This window comes from Perna viridis, chromosome 6 (assembly GCF_037379345.1).
Source record: "Perna viridis isolate PV_CMFRI_1.1 ecotype Kerala chromosome 6, ASM3737934v1, whole genome shotgun sequence".
Taxonomy (NCBI): Eukaryota; Metazoa; Mollusca; class Bivalvia; order Mytilida; family Mytilidae; genus Perna; species Perna viridis.
Window position 1 is genome coordinate 23666366 of NC_142450.1, and position 20760 is coordinate 23687125.

At 33.8% G+C, this 20760-nt stretch overlaps 1 protein-coding gene across 12 annotated transcripts in view; it reads left to right on the forward strand.

The window, feature by feature from the left end:
* The window catches only part of LOC148614150 (neuropilin and tolloid-like protein 2), a 42215-nt gene that overhangs the window by 18932 nt on the left and 2523 nt on the right, over positions 1 to 20760 (forward strand). For 10 of the 12 annotated variants that reach the window (XM_088588014.1, XM_088588007.1, XM_088588009.1 and 7 more), the window contains 6 exons: positions 7879 to 8071; positions 12031 to 12230; positions 12898 to 13083; positions 17679 to 17820; positions 18169 to 18242; positions 20305 to 20460. In XM_088588014.1, the coding sequence (XP_088444140.1) occupies positions 7879 to 8071; positions 12031 to 12230; positions 12898 to 13083; positions 17679 to 17820; positions 18169 to 18242; positions 20305 to 20460 (951 nt within the window). Of the gene's footprint in view, positions 1 to 162; positions 259 to 1452; positions 1547 to 7878; positions 8072 to 12030; positions 12231 to 12897; positions 13084 to 17678; positions 17821 to 18168; positions 18243 to 20304; positions 20461 to 20760 lie in introns of those variants that run through there. The other 2 variants (XM_088588017.1, XM_088588016.1) reach the window with 2 other exon arrangements.

Below are 20760 nucleotides of genomic sequence, written 5' to 3' on the forward strand. Positions count from 1 at the left end.
TATATTTACACGATGAAAAAATAAAGATTAGATGATTACCATTACACAGACTTTCTTTTCAACATGTGGGGAATATGTTAGACTGTTATACCAGGCGCGTAGCTGCCGTTGGGCAAAAAAGCTTTTTGCCTGCACTTAATTTTGCCATTTTTTGTTGTTGAGATAAACAACATCCAGGAGAGGCATAAATGATGTTCTAAAACGCTATCTCCGCCCTGGACCTGCTGGGGGCCTTAAGCGGCCCCAAGACCCCCTGCCGTAAGTTTGCCTACACTTCAATTTGGCCTCAGCTACGCGTATGTATACGAATGTATGTTTTTGTGCAAACAAAACATATGAACACATTTATTTTCAAAATCATATGAAAATCACTATTTTATACGGGAAAAGATATACCATATGCTGTTTTGTATCATATGTATTTAATGTTGGCCCTAAACATTATATGATAAACAAGTGTTAAACAAAACATAAAAAAACTCTATCATACATATGTATGCCGTCATTGATTTTCATGTGTAGTATTTTCTAGTAGTAATCTTGGCACCAAAGTGAATATAAAATTGAACACTATACAGTATAAGTAACAACTTTTACTAATGTTGTTCTGGTCTATGTGGTTTGGACTAAATTTGGTTGATTAAATTTGAAGTCCCCCCTACCCCCCCCCCCCCAAAAAAAAAGCAGCCTGGAAACCCATTTATTTTTCGAACCCCATTTCCTAATCTCTTGTCCTGGGTCTGGAAATATGTATTACATCATGACTGAAATGTTTCATGTATAAGATACCTTCGATTGGGATATAGTTCATAATTCACCATCATTTAAATTATGTGCTTGATTGCGTTCGATTCGTAATTTTAATACAGAAATGTATGTGCATGATTGTTTCTCATAGCTATTCCTGGATAACTCAATGACGAAGTGCATTCTATTATTATTGAAATAATTGCTTCGGTATTTCATATCGTAATAGTGGTTTTGGTAAATATTTTGCAGTTCTGAAGATAATTTATGCGTATTGTATAGCGTGATGCCTATGATAACTCAAAATTGCTTTATTAATGACAAAGTTTCTACCTTTTTTGTGTTATAATATTTTCGAAAAAGCTTAAATATCACGTTTGCCTGTCGTTTCTAAATTGTGATAAAAATGCTGTCAGACGTTTGGGAAATGTTAGGTAACTTTCCATATAAATTCTGTCTGGCTTTACAGGGAGAAGAAATTCAAGCTCACGATCTCCTGGATCAAAACGATATTCTTAGGCATTGACAAGGCAAAATATTTGCATATACTGCGGAAACAGAATACAATATATAGATAATATTGACGAAGCCATCAATCAAAGTAATTGATTAGTGGTGCTTAGATAACATAAAAGTAGATTTCAGCATCCATCGTTATATGTACTTCTGTCTTTCAAAGTTTGTAATTTCTTTACAAATAACAAGTGTGGACACAGACTGGCATTGCCCGAGGGGCAAATATGGACGCAAACTGGTATTGCCCGAAGAGAGAAATTTTAACATACATACGTTTTGTCTTGTAAGTATTTTAACTTACATGCACATGTGTGTACAATTTCACAATAAAATGATCCCAGAATATTACAACCTCATTTATAATTCCTAATCTATTTTTCCACTTATTATGCTAAAGCTCAAATGTTGAAAATCAAATTTTACCATTTCCAATCATGCCAATGGAGAAAAAATACTGAGGGAGAATCTTGAGTAATACAAATGTATGGACATATATACAGAAATCTGAAAAATAATCAACAGGTTTGTCAAGTTAAGATTTTGTTCGTGTTTATACATGTATTTAAGTGTTTTGATTTCAAAAGCCAGTTAATCCTTTATGTACTTTTGTACATGTATAAAACATACTTGATTAAAAAAATGTAGGCTAGACGGGCCCGTGGTACTTGTACAGTTCATAACTATTTACATACAATAACATGTACATAAAGTCATAATGTCATAATTTTCTATAAATCGGAAATTAAACAAAAATTGTAATTAAACCCTAAGTACTATGAAAGATTTTATATAGTAAACATCTGAAAAATTAGTAATATCTACATGTACAATGTTTAAGTATGAAGATGACTAAAATCATATTTTTATGTAAATGTATAAACTTTACTTTATTGGCACGAAGTCAAAAACTAAAAATGGTTAAATTAAAAATCATATTGAGAGTTGTCAGTACATGCAGTCTGACATATACATATATAGCAAAACTAAAAACCGTTGGAGCTCCGCGGGAATGTACTTACATGTATATTGACTTATACGTGTACATAATGGGCAGCTAATTGGACTACCACAACTTAACAGATTCAATGCCATGTGTTTTGCAACAAAACGTCGAAAAATTCATATACATGATATACGCGTACGTGTATGGAACATAAACTCCTAAAAGATTTGTAAAAGGAAGGTCCTATCTAACCTTGGACTCCAAGTTTTTCCTCCATGCAGGAAAATGTGAAAAATATGGACCATATTCAAATTGTGTTCTTAATAAAAATGCAATTTAAATAATCTACCTACCTGCTGGACTGCTTTATGAGCATATTTCCATTAAAAATATTTAATAAATTTGAAAAAATCGATCTCAGAATCGCTTTTCAAAACCAAAAACTCAAACCTCATATTATTTGTATAATTTTATATACAGACTACTACTATTACAATGTATTAGACTGGAATTCCTCCATACCCCAACCAAAGTAAGAATATAGCTTGCCAGACAACCTCTAGCACTGCTGGAGTAATAAATAGACCATCCGTTTAGGCCTAAAAAATGCCTCCGGTCACCCGACTGACCCTCCTTCAGACCCATTACTAAAATGCTTTTATATGTGATTTAAAAAAGAATAATTAAAAAATCTGCCGGTTGTCTTTCAGAAAAAAGAAGAAAATAAAGCCAATGACAGATGTTTTTCTCTATCCTAGATGGAAAAACAACGAGAAATACTGGTTGTTAATATAAACACGCATGGCTTAAGTGTGCTTTTGGTCGTGGATAAACCCTTTTGGGATTCGGCATTTGAGATATTTTTTGTTTTGACCACCACCACCGTCAAAACAAAAAATATCCCATAAGGGATTAGGCCGTGGACTAAGTCTATTACATGTTTAGTCTATGCATATCTGGTCTTCATTGTATTCTGAGTTTGGTGTCACTATAAATTATTTCATTTAAAAAAATTAAATATAAAAAAATCCCTACCTACCGACCACACAAAATTTTAGAATGGTGATCGGAAACATAACATTATTTTTTCGGCCTCCGAGAGTTCTCATCAATTGACTGGCATGCTCTACTAAGTTGACTTACCTATCTATCTTACATGCACTGGAAAGTGTTTAGCGTGCAGAATACAAATTGGATCACAAGGTCACAGATCGACATTAAATCACGTGAAAATGCATTTAATGAATTTAATGAATGAACGAGGTCACAAGACAACTAATTTCCCGGAATACACATTCACGAGTATGACTATGCCCGGGCACTACGTTAACGCTTCAATGCTTTACACCGTCCGTGATAGACCCCAAATGATAGGCAAGGGCGATAAGAAACCTTTTAGTCCGTCATGTATTACAAATACCACACATGAGTGCAAACCGGGCCTAACAGTATTGAGTGTATATGTTTGCACGAAAACGAAAATGAAACCAAGTACTGGAAAAGTCAGCTGATGGTCAGCGTCACTCGTATCATGCAAATAATTGGCTAACACTCTGTTACGAAAGATTATTGGGGATTTTAGTGGTTTATATCCACAAAGATAGTCGAATGATCTCCTAGAAGCAACGATGTCCTAGCTTTATAATGCACGAAATGAAGGGTCTAACGGATATACGGAAAGTGCTATAGTTTTCAACTTAATTGTTATAGTGTTATTTAAACACAATTAAGTTGAATATCAAGTTACAAATTATAGTATTTATGTTGGGTATAATGATCTTTAACTATTTTGTTTTCACTATATTTGGAATGCAGTTATATACTGCATGACGTAAAAGTTTGTCTCGAAGTTCAACATGAATGTAAAACATGACTGACAAAGACATTTTTTTTTTCAAATTTACTAAATTAAGTAAGTCTATCAAAACAGATGTTTTATTTATAATATAAATCAATAAATGTTTAGTCACAGGTGTAATGGAATCATTAATAATTTTAATGTGTAAATACAGATATCCAAAATCGTAAATACAGAAGTTCTCCTTTTGGCGTCTTGCATAAAAAAAACTAAAAAAAAACAAAAACAAAAAAAACCAAAGTATTGTCATGCTGATATTATGAATCAGAGAATTTCAGGTTAGTGGTGTAAATAAAATTAAGTGCAGAACCAAGCTAAGCAAAAACATTAAGGGAGGGGTAGAATTTGTGAAAGAGTAATCAAGGGAACCAAGGTTATAGCGGTAATCAGAAGAATTCAATCCAGGGACAAAGACCAGACATGGAAAACAGACATACACAACAAAGAACATAAAGTAACTAAAATCATACATATAAAGTAACAAAAGCAAATGAGCAACTCGGACTCCACTAAAAACTGGGAGCATGGACCAGGTGCACCGGTAGGGTAAGCGTCCTCTGCTTTCCTAGAAACACCTGCCGAGTTGCTTTAAAAAAGTCAAGTCTGGGGTAACGAGGAAAGAAAAAATCGAGCTTTCATGCTAAAAAATATTTCCAAATTTTAAGAAGATGGTGGAACACCCCTCTGCACCTTTCTGAATCCGTCACTACTAATAGTAAAAATTTATATTTATTGCCACTTCATTGACATAGTGCTATTCAAATGACTTATTTCAGCCTCGTTTTAGATAAATATGTGTTTGCTTTCAGTTTATAGCGTATTGATTGTCCTTGATGTCCCTGAATTTTTTGTGTTTTGTTTTTGTCTTCGTCTTTTTCTTATGACCTTAGATAGCTAAGCCATTCACTTTCGGTTATGATTGTTCATGTAATGTAACAATAGAGTTCCCATTTGACCAAAATACCAATTTTATTTCACGTTTTTTCGCACTTCGAATTTAATAAGATCTTCAAAGGCGTATAAAGCCAGAAAACTTTCAGGCATTTCATTATAAGGATTCCGAAAAACATCAATTGTCGATTAGTTTCCTTGTTGTGCAATAAATGTCAATTTAAAAAAGCAATGCATTAACCACTTCGGTCTGTAAGTGCTTGTAAGTAGTCTATGTGTTATTAATCTCTCTCTAGCTTCTGCTTTATCAGGTCGTTAATTTTCCACACCTCCATAGCACTAAACACTAAGCATTGAAAGTGATTCTAAGTAGAAGTTCTAATTTTATTGTCTGTTCTCTATTAATCTCTTGGTAGTTTCTGCTTTCCAATTCCGTCCATTTTCTATCAAACCATTGCATTGCACGCCAAGTGTATTTGTCTGTACGTCCCATCAATCTAGCTCTCGCTTATGCGTAACTGAAATCTCCCAGACCGTTAATATTCTAAGTTAGTTGATCTCTCTGTATAATCGCACTAAAATGTTCTTTTCAAAATTAATGTGCCATGAATTCGCTGGTTTGTAATTGATGAATAATAACGGTGCCTAGTATACTTGGTACATTACTTAATTTAAAACAGAACACCCATGGTTAAAAAATACAGAAAACATATTATACAAGGAAGTATTAACGAGAAACAAGCACGAACAGGCAGTTTTGGCTTTTTAATTCGACTTAAATTTACAGCTTCTTTTTCTTTCGCCGTGTTTATGTTGTCCTGATTATCGAAAAGCAACGGACACTTACAGATACGATCACCCTCTAACCTCTCTTAAAATCTGTCAGAATCTGTCAAGAAAACTGTTCTATGACAGCGGTTAGAACAGAAATCCTGACAGGGTCTGACAGAGGTTGTCCTGGGTCATGACACACTTTGTCCTATTCCCTTACAGATCCTGACAGAAACTGTTCTGGGTCGAGACAAAGAAATACGAAAGCTGCTCTAAACTGTCAGACCCCAGTTCCTGACACTAAATCTATATTCTGCGTGACGTCATTTAGAACAGGAAGTTTGATAAAAAAAAATGAAAACTGATCAAAAAAGACGATCGTGTCTGTGTGTCGTGATTTAGAAAAAGCAATTCAGATTAAAATAGTCGTTTTATTTCAAATATTTATATAAGCGCAGTTACGTACATGTACACTGTAAACGCAGAAGTTATACCGTTTTCGCTTTGCGACTTCATAGTACGTATAAACGATGGCGGAAATTAGGAAAGAGAGCGCTCGACGAAGTAGCAAAAAATCGTTACACCATGACACGAACAAGTTCCTCGCCATTTTCGAAGTAACGAATCTGGAATGGCCATGGACATGAGAACGTTATGGGTGATAAAATTGCCCAATAGCCTCTCTTGAAATAGATACTCTCAGAATCTGCTAAAATCTTGGCAATTTCCACATTTGATGTTCCGCCTTCTCGTAAATTATCGATCCTCTGTCTCAGATAAACTGAAATTCGGTGAACCTTTACCACTGGCATTAGGATACGTGTCTTCTGGTAAACCAAAACAGTTCCAAATGATGTAATTTAGAAGAGTAGTATTATAATCTGTCAGGAACTGTTCTCGTTAGAAACTCTTCAGTAATAGAAACTGTTCTAAGTAGAACAGTTCCTGACAGAGCAGTGTCAAGACCCAGGACAGTTTATGGTAAAGATTGTCTCAAGTCCTGACAGAGTCTGACAAGGTGTGTTACGGGTCTGGACAGTTACTGACAGATTGGAACTGTTCTATGACAGCAAACCCTGACAGGATCGAAGAGAGGTTAGAAGTAATCGCATCTGTACCCTATTGGTACACCTGGACCATGCTCTTAGTTTGTATTTGTTTTTGCTTGTTTGTTGGGGTTTAACGTCCGAGCAGCAATATTTCAGCTATATTCAGACGATGAACATGAAATTGATGATAAAATGAACATGAAATGATGATGAAATGAAAAAAAGGGATGGGACACAAGGACAATTGGGTCGACAAATTTTGACTGCCACTGGAAATAGGGAGAGGTGGGTAGGGTCGGGCAATTTAGCCTCCTATGGCGGAGCCCTATGGTTCCTACTCCGGGAGAACACCACAGTAGGATTCTTTAACGTGCGAGGAACGTGGCTTCTTTCCCAACACGGTGCACCACTATGGTTTGCGGTCAGGTTTTCCGTATTATAGCCCGACAACTCCAGCATGTAACACGCCAGGGGTACCCCATTCCACCACCTGGGGCACACAACCCAGTTGCTCTGTGGGCAGAGCGCCCTAGCCCCCAGCTAGGGTTCTGAGCACGATTTAGTCGCCTTTTACGACAAGCTGCTGCAGGCCTATTCTTTTAACACCCGGACCTGCACGGGCTCTTAGTTTTTATGGAGTCCGATTTGCTCATATACTTTAGTTTTTTTTACTGTGTTATTTTTATTTGTCATTTATGTTCTTTGTTGTGTATATCTATTTTCACTGTCTAGTCGCTATCATTAGGATAATATTCTTTTGATTACCGTTCGAATCCTGGTTCCCTTGATTTTCCTTTGACACTTTTTTCTTCGGCTCATACATGTATATGTATCTCTACATAACTTCTGATTTTGTGTCTCAGCTGTATTTTGAATCCCTATCCAGAAAGGAATATACGCACATGCATGCTTATCTATAAACAAATTACATGATCGATTTCTCCACTTTAAGATACTAATTGCATATGTGTTAAACGCCTTCGAATGTCCGTTTCAACAGGATTGTTTAACGTAAATATAGATTTATCTTCTAAATTAACAATTCTTCTTTCATAGGACTTTATAAGATAAAAAAGTCTTTTATTGGTTTCTTTTTTTTTCAGAAGGACCAACGAATATGTGTCACCAAACTTTTACATCCCCGTCTTCTACAAAAGGAACCTTCATGTCGCCTCAGTTTCCAGAAAAGTATCAAAATGAACTCGATTGTGTGTATTTCTTTCAAGCCTCCGAACGAGGCAGGATCAAAATAACCTTTGACCTTTTCAATCTAGAGGCTCCAAACTCTGACAAAGGGTAAGAATACTGTTTAGAAATTGGTTTATTACATTTGACAATATATTATTTCTTCATTTTCTAGGTTTGCCATAAAAACATTAACTGGCATTGCATAGTGACAGTGTTAAGATTTTATCAACCATGTATTTTTCCTGTTTAATTCTTACATAGACATACTTAAAAAATGTACTGGCATTACTTAGTGAGATCGTTAAGAATTCTCTGACAATGTCTCAGATTCTGTTTGATTCTAACAGACTTACTTAACCACGTTTTGATATAACATATTGCAAGTGTTGACATTTCACAAACATGTAGCAGCGTCTGATAATAATTGTATACTTTCATAGACTTTCGAGTCAACTAAACCTTCAGCTCACAGATACATACCTTCAGACATCCGGGTTATTCCGACGCCGTCGTTATTGGGCTCGCTTACCCATGATGCTTAACCATGCCAACGTAACAAATGGAGCTTACAAGATCGCATTTCATTGGACAATAGTGATAGCAATCGTGAAATTCAAGGATCCATTACGGGCATTGGTGTCCAGAATATGAATAATTTTTATGTATTGAATAATTGGATAGCTTACTTGTTGAACCAATGAAATAATTGAATGCGAAACATAGCACAGTGATCACACAGTTCAGCTAATAAAATTTAAATCGGATTTGGAATGAAAGAGTAATCAAGGGAACCAATATTCTAGCGGAAATCAAAAGAATGTAATCCATGGACAAAGACCAGACATGGAAAACAGACATACACGACAAAAAACATAAAGTAACAAGAATAACACATACAAAGTAACAAAAATAAATGAGCAGCTTGGACTCCACTAAAACTAAGAACAAACGAGAAAATGCGTCTGTCACCTTTTTCAAAAATAATACTTTTTTACCATTGAATGATCCTTATATAACGTTTTCAATTGATATTAAGGTAATAGTATTTGGTGAAATTTTAAAGTTAAAAGTTTTGGTTATAGTGAAAAGTGTACTTACTATTGTCTATGTCTCTGATCATTTACAATAATCAATACCTTTTTGACGCATATATTAATCAGTGATAAAATAGTGTTCATACTAAGTATTCAGTACTTATACTGTTTTATCCAGTTCTGATATCAGACAGCATACATATACGGAAGTCTCTATCTCGAGTACATAAAAACGCCAAGTAAAAGATAATTATACAACAAGTAGTAGATCATTGCAGTTTTTGACAATAATATAAAGAACGTCAAACTATGTTTATCCTCGATTTCAAGCAACTTGAGGCAAATTCATGCTTCCGTAGCAATTACAGTTGCAAATACAATTTGGAAAGAAACAGGGATGCCCATGCTTATGTTTTAAACACTTATACGCGTTTCGTCTTCTTTTTTAACTTTTCATTCTACAAGACTATTAGCAATTTAATTTGATCATGAAATCTAATTTGTTACTTGACGATGCCTTGTCATGAGTACCAAGAATTTAATGCTTGGATCAACGGAGTAAAAATATACGACTCAGAATCAGATTACCATAAATCCTTATTTCATTTAAATTACAAAATACGGCATTATCACAGCAATTAAAACGCTCGCAAATTTGAAGCAAAAAATCTAGATCGATTCAACATATAAAGACACAAAGACATAAGACGATCTCGTCGAAGCCTTCAGTGATAAATTTCTAATTCAATATAATAGAAACTTTAAACTAATAGGGAAAATAACATCACCCAAGGGGACTGGAAGTGGTGCTTTAATGCTAGATAAAAATTGGATAGATTTGTTGCCTGCATAATATTAACAGGACTTATTGATTCTGTATATAAGTTTGTATGGCGGGGGACTTTAGGGATTTCTTCAAGTTACTGCAACAGTCATTAATTTATCATTAAGGGAGAAAATGTTTCATTTCATTAGGGTGTAATGGGTTCAAGACATTTTTTAAAATATTGATATTGATAAGAAATGGTGATTGAGAATTGCATACTGACCTTAAAAGATCACAGGAAATGAACTTAACAAAGGCAACACTATTACATTCATATTGATGAGTTTTCAATAAGACTATATGCATTCAATTGATACAAAGATGCACTGGAAAAATGGCAACATATGTTTTCATATGTTTTAAAACATATGGAAACATATGGTTAGGACTAGTATTGTAAAAATGATTTTGTGCTTTTAAAAATACATAAAACCATGTTTTCAATAATCATATGAAAACCCTATTCTTTTCATACAAGAAATACATGTACCATTGAAAACTTATGAATACCTTAGGAATATTACTCCGTTGTTTTTCCTGAATTAATTCAACAGTCAGAAACGCATAAATTTGATATGTTTTTCATGGTGGTCATAAACACATGTAAAACAAAGGATAAGCATATGTTTTTCATGTGTTTTTTTTAAAATATGAAAAACATATATTGCAATTTTTGCTGTGTATATGGGGAATTTGTCCATGAGTCAATCACAAAAATTAACAAAACCTTTCTGTGACGATAATGACACTTATTAAGGGAAAAGTATTTAAAAATCTTTAAAATAAAAAAAAAAAATGGTCCAAAACCCACTGACACTGTACTGTACTGTACTGTGTTGTAAATTCTCCTTATAAATGATAAAATGTCAGATGTGTTTCCAAAACTCTGGTATAGATAGAGGGATTGATTTTGTGGTAGTCAAAAATTGCGCCAATCCGCCTTAAATTTTAGTTCTGGTGAATTAAAACGAAAATTAAGCAACTGAATAAATATACAGCAGTAATGATTGTTGGTCACAAATATATTCCGGTTGGTAACATATAAAAGCAATTTACATTAAAATATTGATAAAACAGTAAACCCAAAAATGGAGTGCAGAATATTAGTAATCTATTTATTAATTGCTTTTTGGGTCTTGGGAGAAATTAATCTGTTAATAAAGTTCAATTATCGTATAATCGTCATTAATTCGTTTACAGTAAAACCACTTATTACAGAATCAACAGAGTGATGAATCGGTACACTTTATACAATTCTGGCTATATGTCTAGATTGAAGTCGTTCGAAATGCACAATTTTAATAGTTATGATAGAAGGTTATGTGAATCTTAAATAAAGACTAGCTAGCAATGCCGGAAGTTCAAAACACATGGTCTCATTAAGGGTGATTTGACGGGTTATTCTATCAACGGGCGAATACTATCCAATACTAACTATCAACTTTATGGGCGATACTATCCACAGCCAACATTAAGTTAGTGTTAGATAATATCGCCAATTGATAGTTGGTGATGAATAGTATCGCCCATTGACAGTTGGTGTTAAATATAGTACCGCCCATGGATAGTTGGTGATGAATAGTATCGCCCATTGATAGTTGGTGATGAATAGTATTCGTTCATTATTATTATGTGTTGGGTAGTATCGCCAGCTGATAGTTGGTGTTGGATAGTACCTCCCAGATAGGCGGTGTTGGATAGTATCGCCCATTGATAGAAGGACCAACAACTATGTATCACCACACATTCACATCCCTGTGTTCTACAGAAGGAACCTTCATGTCACCTCAATTTCTAGAAAGTGTCTGAACGTTCAAGCATCTGAACGCGGCAGGATTGAAATAACCTTTGATCTTTTCAAAGGATAGCATAACCCGTCAAATCACCTTTAACGAGCCTGTGTAGTTCAAAAGACTGAAATTTCATGTAGAAAACAACGCTTGAAACAAAAAAGTACAAAATTCAAAGACCGAGTGTTACGACAACGCCAATAATATAAAACAGGGAACATACAAAAAAAACAGGTCTAACAAAACAACAGAAACAATAGTACAAACTGAAAAACAAACTTGAAATGACTTTAATACAATGTATATGTGTAAACTAAACGTTTGGACTGGTATCAATTAACAATAGGTTATGTTTATACAGCTTTTATTGTATACCTTCTCTCCGAAATTATCATGAACATTATTGAAATATTACAGATGCCAGTTTGACTACATAGAAATATTCAACATCGATCCAGAAGGGTTCAAAGTGCTAAAGGATAGATACTGTGGCGACAGGGCTCCTAAGGAATTCATTTCACAACAATCGAAGCTAGAGATTAAGTTTAATACAGACTATACAAAAGAACTGCATGGATTCATTGGGCATTACGAGTTTCTGGATGAAAGTAATTCCAGTACAGTATAATATTTAATAGAAATGATATAATTGCATAAGAAGTACATTGGAATTATTTTAACTTCTTTTTCCAGCACATTTGATGAGCTAGATGAAATTCTATCCTACTTAACCTGCTTTAATGTGAAAAGTGATTGTTGTTTGCTTTGAACATGCATTGAAGATGATCCGAGCTTATAACAAAAAGATCTGATTAATAACAATAACTTTTCTATTCTAAATGAATTAACGATAATCAATTTTTATATTGGAGAATAAGCAAGGGAATTGACTTATAAGTTAATTATTTTTTGCACATTTTGTGCATTACTAAGGTAAACACTTACTCAGTGGTCAAAGACGTAGGTTAAGGGGCATAACTCTTACAAAACATGGTACGTTTCTGTAAACCATTTCAACTAAACCTCATCTAAATATCCAAGTAACCAAGATTGATTTCTTTTGCTTCAAATGAATGCTTGCGAGGCTTTGATGAAACTGAATGTGATACAAACATATCACTAATTTCAAGAAATATGTCCCTTAGCCGAGGTCTTAAATCAACAGAAAAAATGACCAGAACCCAACACGATAAAGATATAGGTATGTAATACTAGATAGTAACATTTCAGAGTAAACCTTGAATCAAGTACATTCGACTGGCTAACACTACCTTTATATTTCAGACTGGCATCATTTTGGTATGTCCACAGTTGGATGTGGTGCTGGTTTTCATACGGGTAAATCTGGAGTGATTACCTCCCCTGGCTATCCACAACATCCCCAGTTTCTTACATCACGTTGTACGTGGATAATTAGTGTTCAAAAATACGAAAACATTCTCGTTACGTTGTTGGACATAGATTTCTCAGGTGTGTATTTTTCATTTATTTAAACCTTCATACTAAATACTCTAGATGTTGTCTGACAAGCTTTTTGCTGACTTGGTGTCACATCCTAACGCTGGCGTTTCGAGGAACGTAATTACATCCCCTTGGGAACTACAATTTGTTTTTTTATGGGGAGGGATGGCTAAGACCAAATTTGAAATAAAAAGGCAGGTTCGATTTTTTTAAGAAATAAAAAGCCAGGACAGGCCATAAGGAAAAAAATAAAAAGACAGGATCTATCATTGTCCTAATATTTTTTGTTTATATTTTAAAAATAAGATCGGTGCTTAGCTTAGCCCCCAAGAAAAAAAGGTATGACCTAAATTTTCTGTAACTGAATAGGCAGGATAGAAAATGTGATCCTAAAAAAATCAAATGGTTTCTCCCTTACATTGTAGGAGTTACTTTCATGCATGCACAGTATTTTTGTGTTAAATGGCATTATTAAAAAACAAAACAAAAACAAAAACAAAAACAAAAACAAAAAACAAAAACAAAAAAAACCAACAACAAGCGTCGTGTTTAATAAATACTCTGTTTTGAAACGAAATGAATATTCATGAAGGAAATTCAGTATTCCCAAATGAATATTGACTCGTGTACTCAAGACATTTGATTCACATCAAATCGATAACTTCTGTACTTGTTGGAAACGAGTGTTTACTCTTGATATATACGTTAAAAGTTCTCCGTTTTTTAAAATACCTAATCCTTTGCTTTGTGTCTTCCGATTTCAAGTTAGACTTTTGTCGTATAATATGGAGCAATTTGAGCGTTTTATTGGCCATCGAGGTATACTTTTTCTCATAATTCTTGTCAGTTTCCAACAAATATGCAGTTTTATGATATTCTGTACCAATAAAATTCCTTGGTTATTTCGACAATGACATTTGCATTAGCAGTTAATAATTGTGTTTGTTTTATGATTAATATTCCATCTGATAAGGAAGTAACAAGTGTACTTATCTTCCAATCTTTTAAGTAGCAGTCTTTGTAAGAATCATGCAAAATCTGTAAAATGTGATATACCCCAAAAAGGCGACATATTTTTATTTTTGTAAATTATGTTGTTTTATTAGTCTTCAGTATGAAAAGTGTAATAATTCATTCCAATCTGTCTGCTCTTAGAAGATAATCAACATTGAAAATCCAATAGATTCTATATCCGATAGATTGTATTTTAGTGTCATTTACTGAATTATCTCCCTTAATTTTGAACTCTACAGTGCATTTTTCTATTTAATTTTTATCTCCAAGAACACGGGTTATATGAAAAACTTAATGTAAATTTCTGTTAACTATGGCAATTCGAATAAAATATCAAAAATAAAAATATGTAGGCTTTTCACCCATGAATCACATTTTAATTGCATGATTCTTAGCTGGAGTGTTACTTATCAAGTGTAGACTGGTTCCATCAACTAGTGTTAATTGTATCCAATTTTATGCGATAGACTGTGCATAATGCAATAACAACCTTATTTGCATGGCAGTTGTAAATTAAAAGATGTTGGAATTATTAACAAAATTACTGGTAGCCAACATTTTGAGTCGTGGGAAATGGGTTAATTATATAGCAAGATGTCAGCTCAAACAACTGCCGCGGTGAAGGTTACATGTATCAGTTTTAATACGGTATACAGAGGTCAAATGTAAAGCTAACTTGCATTTAACGTTGTTAAATACACATGCGCGTTCAAGCCAACAATTAACATAAATGCACGGCGAGATTTACGACAGTTCGGCTAATATGAGCTTTTTGCATGATCGGGTCATGGCCGATATTCCGGAAAGTCTAGAAAATCTGTGAAACTCCCGGTCATGGAACACATGTTGGGCTCGGGTCCACGGCGGTTACAATTCCAGCAACTGAACCACTCAGCCACCCTGCCTTCAGTTTGAAAATGAATCGTTTCACCGATAATGAATATTCCTGTAGATTGACTTGATCAGTCATGTCGTCAGTCATTTGCACGCTGACTGATCTTGGGAGGTTTCGTCAGGTAATGCAGACCAAACATTACCTAGTTATGATAATTCGGTAGATTAATATTATAGCTATAAACAATACAATAATAGCCATTACGAAATGTTATTAACACCTGATACTCTTTGACTGTATAGCCATAACCACCAGGGGCGGATCCAGGATTAGGGGCGCACAGTTAAAAGTTCGCCGAGCGGAGCAAAATGTGTTTTAAGGTTAAATTCTTGAAATATTCTAGAGTGGGTGCAATGTAGATATCTTTTGTGGTAAAATTAGCGAGAAATTAAAGTTTCAACCTAAAACCGCCTAAATCGATCCCTGACAACCTATGCTTTGCAATTTTTTTTCGGGGGGGGGGCGCACGCCCGCCACGCCCCCGCCTGAATCCGCCCAAACATATAAAGTAACGACACAATACATATACTGGCCATGCATATGTAAATTTGATATGTTAGGAATGTCATGTCTTTCAAAATAATTCTAGTACATCGACAGTTGTCGTAGATCTTAAGGGCTAGCTGTATTTATTGTTGTACACCTGGGACTTATAAAACAAAGTTAGTTATATAATCCCAATGTACACTAACTGGGTCCAAGTTATAGATTTTGTATGTGATGTTAGTTGGTTAATATATAGATTTGTAGTTCTTGTTCCCAAATGTTAAACGACATTCGCATACTGAATTCCTACGATACAGTCATACATCATAACCTCCAATAAAGTGTCTTAAAGAGGTAGACCTAGGGTAAAGGACACAACTCTTACAAATCATTGGAACGTTTGTATTCAGCATTTTATATCAGTCTCATGTAAGCATCAAATAACTTGGACTAATTTCATTCTGTTTCAGATGAAAGCTTGATATGTTTTGGTGAAATTGACTATGAAACAAGCATATAACTGGTTTCAAGAGTAATGTCCCTTACCCTAGGTCTACCTCCTTAAATCACATGTATCAGATATATTGTGTATTCCGGCGTAAATCTTACAAATACTTTATTGTTTCCTAGTGTTAGTTTTCTGGTCAATCTGTCAATTACATTTAGTCCCTGGCTTCTCTTTTTTATCACGTTATTTTTTTCTTCATATGTTTCTTCAGACATTTGAGTGTTTGTAGTCACGCATTAAAGGCATTAGTTTCTATTTAAGAAATGTCTAGGGACTCGAAGCCGTATATTGTTTTTCTTCAAAAAATGAATTTAAAACAAAGTACACTTATAGATGTCCAAATTATGTCTTTGAATTAGAGATAAATTACACAGTAGACAATAGACAAATACAGCGTAAGTAAAACAGAGACTAATTCTACAAATATTAGGAAAACACATTTATACATTCCGTTGTCATGGTTGAGTTTATATAATGTACCTATTCGATATTTCACCCTATTTTAAAATAGTTTAGGTGTTTTTAATAGATCCTTTATGTAAGTTCTGTAATGCATGTTACATTTGGATGCTTTGTATTATGAGACAATATTTGACTGGTTATGTAGTGGAATGGTTCATAATTGTGGCAAGAAATATTCCTGTTATTTTCGGTAGTATTATTCAACTAAAAGGGATATGTTAGTTTATATCCATTCGGCCTTGAAATAAACTTAGTCAAACAAGTATGGATGTTGCATAATATTCAGGAAAATGTGTGCTTACTTTGCATGCACATCATGGAAACTTTCATAAAAATAGCCAAAACGTGTAAATTTTTCAAAATTGGGAAAAACACTCGATTTCACTATTGATTTCTTTGCATAAGCTGCCACAACTTTTTGCACATATAAACAACTATAGTATATTTTATCAAGACAACTTTTTACAAAAAGAAGAAAAATCACATCTGCTTGAAATTTGCATAGAAACGATACTTTGCGACGTCATTTTGACACTTAACAAAAAATCGTTTTCCCTTCAGCCGTAAATATCTACTGAATTTACATGTTTTTTTCTTCTGGAGACTTTCAGTCAAAATATATTCAAAAATCAAAAGATATTATGAATCAATTACTCACTGCGTTAACTCTTGTGCTTGGGAAAGTGGAACAATTCAAGCTTCGTGTAGTAAACTCGTTGTATTACTCATTTAGAAAAGCAATAACTAACAGTAAATGACTTTCAATCTCCAGTGATAACGGACTTTATGCTGCGCCATAAATGTAGTTGTTACAATTAACCCCCACCCTTATTGAATAAAGATTTTTTTACCAGGCCAATTATGACAGAATTTATGTTCCGTAGTTTTAATATTTAATATGATTTTTGGCTTTTCCTATAAGAGACGGAGCTATACGTACTAAAATAACTACTTTGCTATCATGGGCGATGTCTCGAGAAACATGAATATGCGATCCGTGTGCGTTTGCGATTGAAGTTCAAAACACGTCACTTCCGGTAGAACGATTTAAAGCCATTCGTATTTCATGTCACTATATACTGAGGATGCAACTGACGTTCCGTCCCAATGATTTATGTTTCTACAGTGATGGCATCTTCACTTCATGAGTAATGACTCAAATGGCATCTTCATTTCATCAGTAAAGATTAAATTGTTTTTATTTAGGTTGAGGTTTACACAGGTATGTTTTGTTTTCAGGTTTTTGCTCTCACACCTTCCTGATGTTTTTTAATGGTTTCACGGTGCAAGGAGCGTATCCGGACGAAAGGTATTGTGGGAATTATGCCTTCCCACCACAAGATCTAGAGTTTATCTCAGAAGGTCCTAGATTAATTATCAGGTAAAATTTGTTAACAGAGAAAAATGCACACTGGAATAAGGAAGATATCGCCTGTCAAATGAAATATAGTAATAGTTTGAGAGTATTAAGCTAAACTATGCAGCAACTAAATAAGTTTTACACTTTTTTTGTAAAGTCTAGTAAATTAAAAAAATATATCTAATTGGTCAGTACTGGACAAATAATGCGCTAAAATAACGATGTAGCAGCAAAAAGGAACATTTAGATTTTTTACGTTTAGCAACGTACTAAATTTGAACAAATCTGCATAATTATTGAAAAATGTAATGCTTTACTTGACTTTAAGTCTTAAATTTCTTTCAGTGTTTAAAACATTTATTTCCTTAGATACGAGTCCAGTTCAGATGTTGCCAAAGCCAAATTCAAATTGCTATGGACAGCTGTAACCAAAGCAGAGGGTGGTTGGTTTATCATTTGTTTTCTGTAATACAAGCGATAGTATCACATAGTATCGTCAGCATCTACGGCGGATGTCTCTCTAAATTTTTTTATTCAGAGGACACTTACTCTACTGGTGCACCTGGTCCATACTCATTATTGCAGGGATAGAAAGACACATACCCTTATAAGCAAAGTAAAAAGTAAATAATTGACCCAGGATTCGAGCAAAAGCCCGAGACACGAGTCAGGTTCTTCTTCCGGTAGAATAAAAGCGCATCTGTTCCTTAGAAACATTTGCCGATATGCTATACCTCGTGTCCGGCAAACAGACAATGAAACCATGTAAACCAGAAGATACAATTTCATATAGATCTAGATAGATAGAAAGATCTATTTCGATCAAATATCAACATTACATTTACAAACACAGAACACATACAATTATCACGACATTATATGTGCTGAATACATAAGACGTATAAGCAGAACTTGCTATATTTAAATATTCATTAATCACTAAAAAATTTGTCCTGAAAAAAGGTTGTGTTTAAAATCAGATTCTGATCCAAAGTTATAGGATATCACATGAAAGCCCGGAGGTTTGTTTCCAATGTAGTCCTCAGATAGGAAAAATAACTTCCAGGTAAATAAATAGAAATGAACTAGACTTATGGTCTAGTAGAGTGAAACTCTTATTTTCTGGTTTACCAGATGTATAAAATATAAAAAAAAATAAAGTATGTTACCTTAAATATATAATATATTTATCATTAAATGAATCTTTCATTGTCTCAAAGGAAAAAATCTTTAACATTGGATTTAAATGTAAATTAACTATTTATTGTTTTAATTTCTAATACAAGGCTTTTCCAGTCTGATGGCATTATAGTAAAAATATTTGCTGAATGCCCATTTACAGCTGGTACCAAAAAAAAGTTGTATTTGCTAAATCTGGTTTACATATCTTGTTTTTTTCAAGATTTGTTCTCATATATTGAGGGCATTTATTATAATATATCTTATGAGCATGATTAAGTCTCATTTGTCTAACTCTATTGGTAACATTCAGAAATATAAAATTGTTAAATACAGTATAATCAATTCTTTATATATAGTCTAAGCCCTTAATAAACTGTATATTTTGTTTTGCATAACTTGTAATATGATTTGTAAGATTTTGTTGACACCATTTAACCAAGATGAACAGGCATAGTCAAACTGGCACTAGATTAAATCCATACTCAGTGTTTTTCTTGAGTTTCCAGATCATTTTTTTTTTTTGCATTTCTATACAAACATTCCAATTTTTCATTTGCTTTTTGCTGAATACTATTGTAATTGTTGTATTGTAGTAACGGCCTCAATATACTTCCTTGTGGGATCCCACACTTGACACTGAGAAAATAAGATTCATTGTCATTAGCACTTACTTTTTGCTATCGAATTTGTAAATAAGACTCAAACCATATAATTGAAAGAACTCCCAAGCTTTTTTACATAATATCTGACGATCTACTGTGTCAAATGCCTTTTGTAAGTCGAGCATAATCATGCCAGTTTAGAGTCCTCTGAACTAATAAACAATCATTGGGAATATTAATCTCTATGCAATAACTTTGCAAATTGTAAGCGAGCGAATCTCGCTATTTCGTCTAAAAATTTATCGTTTTGACCACTTAAGAATCTTCCGTCCATACAAAACAAACAACAAACAACAACAAAAAAAAACAAAAACAAAAAACAAAAAATACGCTACATCTCTATCTATTGTATGTTCGAAATGTACTCAAAAAACACCCACTTGACAAAACGTTTCAAAGACCCAGATGTTATTAAATCGGAACTCCTTGGACATTTTCCAAATAAATCCTACTTCCGGTTGTGTTGAAATGAGGCTTTCATCGCCGATCTCGGAACTGTTTGACTGATAGAATTACAAATGTTCGAAATATTTTACACACATATGAAATAATCTCAAATTAAATTTAGCAAAAATGTTTAATGATTTTATTTAAAAGAGAAATTACTAAATGCCCCGCTCGTGTTGACACAACTACCGAACTCGCTTTCCATTCGTTTTAGGTAAGTGTGACCAACTACTTTGTCATCAACACAGAGAATGTATACTATCAAAAAACAGTGCGTGTAAAGAAACATATCAGTTCTGTATAGATCAATCTTTGATGTGTGATGGGAATCAAAACTGCGGTGTGTCTGACGAAACTGACGAATTGAAGTGTAAGTATGATTGACAATGAATGTTCAAGTAAAAGAAGAGTAGTTGAAACATTTAAGACCGATTCAAGCAATGTAGTATGAAATGCAGGTTGAAAAAAATGTGCAATTTATTGTTTACTGGGTATGTTGTAGTATCTGTAGTAAAACATTTATTTATTATACACGAATACACGGTTTGTTTGGAAATTGTAGTACTTTACAGGCAAATTATTATAAATAATAAGTCATTTTAGCCATATTGTTGTACGTACAATGTCATACTCGCGACTGCATTTATTTTTTAAGTAGCTAATTACAATA